This window comes from Lampris incognitus, chromosome 9 (assembly GCF_029633865.1).
Source record: "Lampris incognitus isolate fLamInc1 chromosome 9, fLamInc1.hap2, whole genome shotgun sequence".
NCBI classification, from domain to species: Eukaryota; Metazoa; Chordata; class Actinopteri; order Lampriformes; family Lampridae; genus Lampris; species Lampris incognitus.
The window spans coordinates 52,089,271-52,099,737 of record NC_079219.1 but is presented as its reverse complement, the minus strand read 5'-3'; the positions used below and the strand labels follow the sequence as shown (position 1 = coordinate 52,099,737).

The following is a 10,467-nucleotide window of genomic DNA, read 5'->3' as shown; positions in this document are numbered from 1 at the left end:
TTTGCTTGACAAGACATTGGTATCAAGCCATATCAATATCATTCATCTTAAAAAAACACCAAACCAGCATGCTGTACACTTCATGTGTAAGACTGAAAAGAACTTGTCAAAGTGCCTCATGTGTTACAACATGACCATCCCATGGATGTTTCTGCAAACAAGCCCAGTGACATTCTTTAACGACTACCAGTGTTGCTCACAAGCAGCACACCTCGTTGTTACAGTCAGTTTGTTGTTCATGACTTATAAAGAGAGGACTGGATGAATGACCAGATCACGAAGGTTAATCCTTAACGAAGTTCAATCATGTTTTGAGGTTTGTCATGATCCAGATTGAGAACCAAGAAACATCATGATGAGGGGAAGCCAAAGTTTGTGGCTGTTGTTGATCTCAGGTTGGTGTAAAATCAAGAATTTCTAATGACGCTTTCCTGGTGTTCCATTCATTGGTTAGGTAGCTGTTATGCAGCTAGTTATCTCAACAGTTATAGACTTGTATTTAAACACTTACATAGAACTTTAAAATCCTTTGGAAAGTATATTACTACAAATGTCGTGTCATGGCATAAAGGCAGTTAGAAACCATTTTTGTGTTTTTGCTGTTGTTACTGCTCATGTCCTACCAGCGGTTCACTTGACTTTCCTAAAACACACTGATGATCATTCTGACTCACTGTCAACCCCACAGGATTTTCTTTCTTCACATTCGTCTCCTCAGAGTTTCACTTTGTTGACATGTTTAAGAGCTACGCAGAAGCAAAGAGGTTTTGCAGAGAAACGTACACAGATTTGGCAACAGTTGGCAACTCCACAGAAATGGATAGTTTGGTATCTTTGGTTCCAAGTGACCAAGCCAGTGCCTGGATAGGACTGGAGGCTGGAGATGTTCCAAAGTGGCATTGGTCTTTGCCCAACCAGAGGCTTGATTTTTTAAACTGGAAGGCAGGAGAGCCACGAGGACACCAACAAGACGCATGTGCAGCAATGAACCCAGCTGGGGAATGGTTTGAAAGTGACTGTAATACCAAAAGAAGGTTCATCTGCGATGGTGAGTAAAATAAAGAAAACATGCAATAACACAAATCCAGTTTGAATGGAGACAGAGACTAAACTGAAATCCAGCATGCCAGTGTGACCAATGTGTTCAGCAGAATAAACCCTCTCTCTTGCAGGTTTAGGTGGTACCACAGTTCATTCATTTATTGATGGCACCAAATCATGGAGGGATGCTCAAAATCATTGCAGGGATTTATCCACTGAGCTTGTCAGCATCCAGTCAAGACAGAAGAATCGGGCGGTGCAGAATGTGTCCTTGTCACAGACTGTGTGGATCGGCCTGTTCAAAGATCCCTGGAGATGGTCGGATGGAAGTAATACGACGTTCCGTTTCTGGAGACCCAGACAACCCAACTATCTTACCAACCAGCGATGCGCTGCCGCTATATTCAAACACAAAGGGGAGTGGAATGACGTGAAATGCAATAGCAGTCGCAAATTTATTTGCCAAGGTGGTAAGTTGTTGTCCATTGTCTGGGATATTATGAACAGAAAACCGATCATTTGATATCGGTAAATGTTATAGTGCAATGTGTGATGTTACCTCCTCACTGTGGAAGGAGAGTCCGTCTTTATTTCAGCCTCTCAAGTTGACTCTTGTCACTCTCACAGCAAAGAAACCTCCAATACCAGCAACCACCAAACAGACGAGTACATCTACCCAACAAGCAGTTACAACTACAAAATTGCTCTCTAGTCAGACTCTTCTCCCCGTCAGTTCATCGCAGAACACCAAAACGACACTCAGTACTACAACCTCTGTGCCTCCTTCTACCGAATTTACAGTTAGCATAACCACTGTACAAGCAACAACCCCATTTCAAAATAAAACCTCAATTTTTGAACCCACCACATTGCATATCACAGAACCAGCGTCAATTAATAACTCACTGCATAGCACAACTACACAAAACACTACCGTGGCAGAAACACAGTATTCACTCCCTACGAGCACTATGCAAATTACTACAGAGAGTGGTACAGAGAGTACTGCATTATCAACATTAGACAGGACCACAACCTATAGCACTGCAGAGGCCTCCACAGTGATGCCCACAGAATATACTCAAGGCTGGACTACAGGTAAGTCCCTTATAGCCGTCAAGTGTTAACAGACCTTTTAATCTCATATGAAATGACAAACATAAATTGCTATATAACTCTCTTATGTGGCCTTTTGAAAGATAAATTCATACTAATCCAGGAGAACATGACATGGAATGAAGCCATGAGTTACTGCAGGGAGCACCATGTCGACCTTGTCTCTGTCACTACTGAAGAGATGCAGGCATGGGTGTCCAGTCATGCCAGGAACGCCACATCATCCCATGTCTGGCTGGGCCTTCGCTACTCATGTAGCTTCAATTTTTGGTTTTGGATCAGTTCACATACTGGCTGCTACCAGAACTGGGCCCCGGGACACGGAGCGGAGAGACAATATGGATGTGGAGTTGCGGGTGCAATGAAAGCCACTAGGGGGCAACAGTGGGTGGGCTTGCCCGAGACAGACGAGCTCAATTTCATCTGCTATGCATGCGGTTAGGCCGGAGAGGAGGCCCTGTAAATCTCAGCTTCTGAAGATGTTGACAGAGTTTTAATTATATTCTAAAGAAAAAGATTCTGTTAATGCTTTTTTGATGACGGTCATGCTTGTTTGATCAAGCATCCATGATGTTTATGTGGTCACCGAACACATTCTGTGAAATGTTTCCACTGTTCCACCATTTTAGTTTATTTCGACTGACTCGCAAAGAGATGTAAATGTTTATTTGAACGCATTTATGCATTCATGTTACCCCCTCCGCATCTACTATCGCAGAGGGTCTACATTTGTTCCTATATCACTTATTCCATCATGGTGTTATATTTGTCAAACTACGTCCGTTTTATTCTTGTAAGTGACTTTCAATGAATATTAAAATAAGAAAAAAGAAAACCCCCGTGGAGAGTGTAGGCGTGCACATTCACAGCCATGGGCAGCAAAAGAGTGATGTGAGAACATTGATCTGCTGTTTGCCTTTCACTTGGGGTGACTATTTGCATGTTGACCCCGGCTGGGGTAAAGCCCCTAGATTGTATTCTTTGGACCACCGGGGTACCCCCCCACCCCCACCCCATCCAGACTGCCTGCTGTCCTGACTGACCTGACCTTCACTAGCGGCTAAATGCAAGACGGAACATATGGACCTTCACCTGTCGAAACCCTGAGATCTGTGGACCACATCCACCCACAGGAAGTGGCTCCAACCAACGAGTAATGAAAATCAACAACCTGTATGGAAAACTGTACGATATTAACAATAGCTACTTTTGTAAAAAGATCCCTAAATATCAATGAGAATTCATTTTTCCATATATTAGAAAAAATAAAGAAAATATTGCTGTAAAATAATGAATGCTCTTGCTGCAACTATAATGAACCAAGAGCCTGTCGGTGACATCGAACATCTGTATTTGGCCGGAGGTTTTAAATGATGCAAACTCAAACTTTAACACGTAAGTACAACATCACAATAAGAATCAGGATCAGAACCAGAATCAACCTTATTGGCCACGTGTGTCTATGCACACGAGGAATTTGACTCCGGTTCACAGCAGCTTCCAGCCCCTGCAGACGCCACTCCCACAAAAAAGAAAAAAGGTAACAAAACAAAAGAGAAAAAAACCCAGAAGAAATAAATGGAACAACAAACAGGTTATTGGAGACAAGCGTGTCTGCACAACAGGTATGTTGCTCAGATGGTCTGGGACAGGTCTGCTTTCTGTCCCCAGAGTCGAAACTGAACATGTAGAGGCAGCTTTCCGTTGTTATGCGCCACATATCTGGAACAAACTCCCGGAAAACTGCAGGTCTGCTGCAACTCTCACTTCTTTTAAACTGCGGCTGAAGACTTTCCACTTTGTCGCTACCTTTTATTAAATAAAAACTTGAAACTTTTGATTTTTATTTTACACCGCACTGTAACTTTTACTCTCTTTCTATTTGTCTTTAAATGTAATTGTATTACCTTATTTTGCTTCTCTTAATGCCTTTTTTTGTTTTATGTAAAGCACTTTGAATTGCCTTGTTGCTGAAATGTGCTCTATAAATAAATTTGCCTTGCCTTACTATACAGGGTTTTATTATGGTTGAATAATCAACAACCTATGCCCATATATTATACCATGTTGCTTATATACTATATTGTCCATACACTATATCATATACCAGACCATGACTCCACAACCCATCATGTCCATATACACTACTATATACTCCCACTATATTACACTATATTATCTTATGTACCAGAAGTATAAACTATATATTCACCTACCAGCCACCTCACAACTACACATTATATCATATACCTATGTTACAACCACAACAATAACAGCAGTAATACAGTATACAGCAGTAGTACATGTATTTATAACTGTACATTTGTATTGCACATCTGGTTTAAAGAGGTAGTGCACATCGTAGATATGTACACGTGAGACATCTTGACCAGAGGGTTCTGTTTACAAAGTGTAATATTTACATAATAAGTGTTTATTCCTGCACATGCTGTTAAGTGTTCATGAGAGAGGTGGCCTGTGGGATAAAACTGTTCCTGTGTCTGGTGGTTTTGGGGCACATTGCTCTATCGTGCTTGCCAGAGGGTCGACGTTCAAACAGACTGTGTCCTGGGTGTGTGTGTGTGTGTGTGGGGGGGGTCTGTGCTGACTCTACCTGCCTGTTTCCAGGCTCTAGAGGTGTACAAGTCCTGCAGGGTGGGCAGGCGAGCACCAATGATTTTTTTTTGCTGTGCTTACTGTTTGGTACAGTCTGTTGCTATCCTGTTTTGTTGCTGCTCCGAACCAGACCGTGATGAATGTGCACAGGACAGATTCAATGACTGCGGGGTAGAACTGGCTCAACAGCTCCTGTGGCAGACCACATTTCCTCAATTACCATATAAAGAACATCCTCTGCTGGGCCTTTTGGAGGATGGAGTTGATGTTAGACTGCCACTCCAGGTCTTTGGAAATGGTAGTCCCCAGAAATGTAAAGGTCTCCACTGTTGACACAGGGCTGTTGGATATTGTGAGGGGGAGCAGTGCAGAGGGGTGTCTCCTAAAGTCCAGTCATCTCCACAGTCTCAAGCGTGTTCAGCTCCAAGTTGTTCTGATTACACCAGAGCACCAGCCGCTCAACCTCCCGCTGATATGCAGATTCATTGCCATCTGGATGAGTCCGATGACCGTAGTGTCATCTGCAAACTTTAGCAGTTTAACAGCTGGGTCCTTGGAGGTGCAGTCATTGGTGTAGAGGGAGAAGACCAGTGGGGAGAGGACACATCCCTGGGGAGCACCAGTGCTGACTGTCCGTATACCAGAAGTGACTTCCCCCAGCCTCACCTGCGGTTTCCTGCCTGTCAGGAAGCTGGTGATCCACTGACAGACGGTGGAGGATACCGTGAGCTGGGAGAGTTTGGAGGAGAGGATTTCCGGAATGATAGTGTTGAAGTCCACAAACAGGATCCTTACATATGTTGCTGGGCAGTCAAGGTGCTGCAGGTTGGAGTGCAGTCCAACACGAGAAACAATACGAGAAACAGACAAATGTGTGAGGGGTGGTTCTTAATTTCAATAGTTTTGTTAAATCTCTTAAAACAATTATAAGAATCCACAGGAGAAGTTGCTACTATAATGTTTTGTGCTACTTGAACTGTGCTTCCAATATCCTGTTCTGAAGGAAACTTCTCTTATAAAACAACATTTCCTATAACAATTTTTATCAGTTAATTTTTGCATAGGGTTAGTCATGGAATGAAGGTATAGCATGTAATCCACCGCTGAATTTTGATAGCGCATTTGCATCTGCACTTAGAGGCCTGTCACTTGTCAATTACCACGGACCATTAGACATGAGTGTTTCATAGCTTAGTTTTTTTTTCCTGAAAGGCATTGGCCACCGAGCATCCCATCAGTTCAATGTTAATGTTCCAATGGGTCCAGTCAGTCAGTCTCAGGACTACCACCATCACCCCCCATCTTTTTTTTCTCACCCTCATCTCCTCTTGTGTGCTGTCCAGCTGCCTCTGACCCCTGACCCTTCACCCTCACTCCTGACCCCGTGAGACATTCCCACGCCACACCCTTTTGTGCTCACACGGGTCCATGGCAACGCAGTGGTCACTCCCTCTGCGTCTTCACAGATAAGGCTGAGACATAATTCAGCTTCACTGGGATCAGTGTAATGCAACCTAATTTGGCCTAATCCCAGTTCAAGCATGAGACACTCTGCGACTATGATTCATAAGATATAGTTACTGAAAATTCATTTCGAATTCCTTAGAATTAGAAAAATCGGAGAAATCTCGACTTACAGGAGACTAATAAGTAGAACCCAACAAGTTCTTTACTTATTTGCACCTCTCATGATGACTTCATATGAGAAACCCTTTTGAGTCCCCCACTATGAAAAAATACACTTCATTCAACCGAGCCTGGTGCCAAAAGGCTGCACTGACCAAACTAAATTGCATCAACCAAGGTCTGAAAAACAGGCCTGCGGTTGGAAAACAGACTTTTTTCATTGCCGCTGCTTATCACGAAATCTACGAAGCTGTTGCTTACCAAATGAGTGCAAATAATAAGTTTTAACTGTCCATCTCTCCACCTGCCATGTGCACTTCCACCACCACCCCCCTCTCTTTTTCTTCTTCTCCCTCCCTCCCTCCTCTGTCACTTTCACAGTTAATTGTAGCAAAGGAGATTTTCTCCATTGAGGCTGAGTCTCTTAGGTAACCCCAGTCCTGCATGAAATGAGATGGATAGAGGGAGAGACGGAGAGAGGGACATGGACCGGCAGACTGAACGGGCAGCGGTCCAAGGTGGATGTATAGGTTTGTGGACCTTACGACCAGGGACTAAATTTGGAAATAAGTTAGAAATTAGACAGGAATGTTGGCTTTTGTTTGTTTAATGTGCACAGGGCAGACATGACCAGTACTTCTGCAGAACTGCTGTTAAGTGTGGTTCCTTGCTGGCGGTGCAGGACTGCTGTTAAGCCTGGTTCCTTGCTGGCGGTGCAGGACTGTGTTTAAGCCTGGTTCCTTGCTGGCGGTGCATATGTAAGTATGAAAATGACCTCTGCATAAGTTGTCTCACTCAACTGCCAGATAATGGTGAAGAAACGCCAAATATAAATGGGCCAATTGGATCCTTTGGAGAGAGAAACCTTTTGAACACATGCTCTCTTTCTAAAAATAAGACTATTATTATATTATTATTATTATTATTATTATTATTATGAAGATTGTACAAAGCCCATTTTGGAAAGACATCTCCAGTTGGACTTCAGTTGGAGATACCACTGCCAACTTCTATTTTATTATTCATTTTCATTCTACCAAAGTTGAATGTGTGGTGTGTATAGTGTTCACCTGAGAGGCGACTTATTTATTGATGTATATTTATTTTTATTTTCATGGCGTCCATGCTCCTTCCTACCCGTGCAGGTTTCATTCCTCGGGGCTGAGTGATGCTGCGGTGCCGTGTGACAGGGAGTCTGGTGTTGATTGTCCAAACGCAATTCTTGTATTTCATTCACCCCATCCAGGAGTTGTGGATGGACATCATACCCTCGACTTTCTTTTAGTGCCGGATGCTGAAACGACAACATTTGTCAACATGGATGACACCAAATGTGTGGGTGGAGGTCGGAGTGTGTCAAGAAGGAATTAATTGATGATCAATGTCTACGTTTGTAGAAACCTGCTTTAATCGTTGTGTTGTGACGAATATAAAATAAACTGTAATAGTCTACTAGAACCATGTTTGAACAGAGACACATTTAAACTCAGCTTGTGCTAACTAGGCCCACATCACCTCCCTTCACGTGGACCTGCTGCCGTAGTGCCTCGGTGAGGCCTTTTCTCATTAATCCGTATGCCAAACTTGAAAACTTTTAAATGGAGAAACGACTTAAAACCTTTAATTCATACATTTACAGCTGACGTTTCTCAAGTCTGTCAGAGCTGACAACTAAACTGTTGAGCGCTGAACGTCTGTTTATTCAGTTCCTCAGTTCAGTTCAATTTAAGTGGGTCTTGGAAATAAATGACCCCCGAGTCAAATCCATACAATGTGATAACAGCGACTAGGAAAGACATGTCAAGGTATACTCAGTAGTTATAGATTTTAATAGTTTTTCTTCTTCCATTAATTACATGCTTTAAATACCTCCACATTCTTGATGATGGCTGAGTTTGCATGAAAAAGGTTTTCACAATGGCAGTGCTTCTAGATCTGTATGAAAAGATGAGCTCTGGTCGCCAGTGTGTTAGTGGGATAACAGCTTAACATGCTACCCTCTGTAAGTCTGTGACAACTTGGCAGAACAGACTCGGCAGTTCCAACTGTTTAAATTTTCCTTCAGCACAGATGAAAACAAGGATGCTATGCAAACAGGACGAATGAGAAAAGGTCTAAAATAAAGTTTACAGTTACTTTTTTATTAGCTATTTCATGAGATTATAACAAATTAACAGGCAAAACGTTTTTAGTAAAAATGTGGGTTGACTTAACAGAGAAAATGATTAGAATTATGTATAGTTGTGAAAATAAGGATTTAGAATTAGAATATCTTTGGTATTCCTGCTATATTTCCAACGTTGTTTTTTTTTTGGAAGATGTAATTATTTTCAATATTATCATATATTTTGTTGTTTTTGCACGTGTACTGCGATTGGTTGATAAAGACACATTAAATTGAAGCCTTTCGCATTGTTTCAATTTTGTACCGCAGTGACACCTTGTGGTCAAAGCTGTATACTACATAGCTTCTCATCAAATCCTTTGTAAACTGTGACGTCCACAGATCTCTCCATGCTCCAGGAGGTTCCACACATTATTGCACTTGTTTCTATAAAAGCTGATTTGCTAAAAAAGTTACATATCTCAACAAAAAAAAAAGTGTAAGTAGTGTCAAAACTGGTGGGAAACATGCATTGCTTAAAATGCTGAAAATCTTAAAAGTTGAGCTCATCCATCCATCCATCAATTATTCAAACCGCTTATCCTGCTCTCGGGGTCCCGGGGAAGCTGGAGCCTATCCCAGCAGTCATTGGGTGGCAGGCAGGGAGATACCCTGGACAGGCCATCTTAAAATGTGTAAGACTAGTTAAGCGCCAATAAGGTGCATGGGAGGATAATATCAAAAAATAATCTTGCTGAATTCTGAATTCCTACATAGAGACTTGTGCAGAGCTTAGCACAGCACAGCAGCCAGTCTGGTCATGGCTGAACAACCACTAAACTAAACTTCAGTTAGGATTACTTGCTATCCTTTGCCAAAATATTAAACCAATTATGAACATAATGAACAATGGTTTAGTGAACAATAAATAGTCAGATAGATTTTAGTTAAAATGCGCAAATAATTGCAATGGAGGCTTTATTTAGCTTTTGTTGCTTTTAATGAAACACCGTCAGGCAATACACCAACACTTATGTACACTCCTCTGGAACTCCCTGTGGTCATCTAGCCCCTACGTATTTCCTGTATTGCCGTATATAACACAGTATATGTGCAAGTGCATTTGACTACCATATATGACATCTCCCCCTCTTTTGTGTTATTTCTATAACATCAAAGGAACACTTCAACAGAAATGGACATTTTAACTTCCCCTCGGTAATGAATAAAGCATTCTGATTCTGATTTAACAGCACATAAATCAAGATTAACTCAAACTGAACATATACCGGTCTCTTTCTTACTCAACCAAGGGTTACAGTTTCATAAACACAAATCAACATTATCGACATCAATGTCAATACAAATTTCCTTTTGTTTCCTCCCTTTTTAAAATTTTTTTTAGTACCTTTCTGTCCTTCCCACCCCACACAGGCCATATGATCAAAATTGTCTACAAGTCAAGCCTGTTGACTGGCTTGCACACCCGTCCAGATCTGGCCACAGTCTGACCGGGTAGAGGGGTTGTGGGTGTAGCCACACTGACTGAAGGGGAACAGTCTCTAACATGGTGGCTCCATCAGAGTGGGTGTCTGTCCCTGTGTTCTCACCGGGCGCTGCTGGGATAGGCTGGGGAACCAGCCCTGGTTGGAGGTGATGGTGGTTCTGCCTCAGCTCTGCCCCTTGCTGTGTCCTGATGACGAAGGATCTCAGGGTGGTGCTCTCACTTAAGATCACCACTGGCAAAGACCACGAGTTTTCATGGTCCAACTTGGAGAATACATCTCCTGGTTGCAGGGCAGGTAAGGGCCTGGCTCCATGATGGCGGTTGAAGTAGTGAGTGTTTAGCCTTTTCCCTCCCATCCTGTTTTTTCCACAGCTGTTCTGCTGGGCCATTTTGGTAGGCAATTTTTCTCTAAAGTGGGGAGCGTGGTTCTGATTTTTCTCCGCATCAACAGACAAGC

The 10,467-nt window shown here is 42.4% G+C and overlaps 1 protein-coding gene across 1 annotated transcript; it reads left to right on the top strand.

Annotated features, from left to right (window-relative positions):
* The first annotated feature begins 252 nt into the window (after positions 1-252).
* On the top strand, positions 253-3,414 carry LOC130118296 (C-type mannose receptor 2). Its single transcript, XM_056286705.1, has 5 exons — positions 253-395; positions 689-1,048; positions 1,173-1,511; positions 1,669-2,139; positions 2,241-3,414. Exons 1-5 carry the CDS (start codon positions 353-355, stop codon positions 2,597-2,599), a joined length of 1,572 nt encoding a protein of 523 aa, XP_056142680.1. The 5' UTR covers positions 253-352; the 3' UTR covers positions 2,600-3,414.
* Positions 3,415-10,467: the final 7,053 nt, after the last annotated feature.

Coding starts and splice junctions, on each gene's coding strand:
- LOC130118296 (XM_056286705.1), top strand. CDS start 353: ATGATGAGGGGAAGCCAAAGTTTGTGGCTGTTGTTGATCTCAG. Junction 396..688: donor GTGGCTGTTGTTGATCTCAG/GTTGGTGTAAAA, acceptor TCAACCCCACAG/GATTTTCTTTCTTCACATTC. Junction 2,140..2,240: donor TACTCAAGGCTGGACTACAG/GTAAGTCCCTTA, acceptor GCCTTTTGAAAG/ATAAATTCATACTAATCCAG.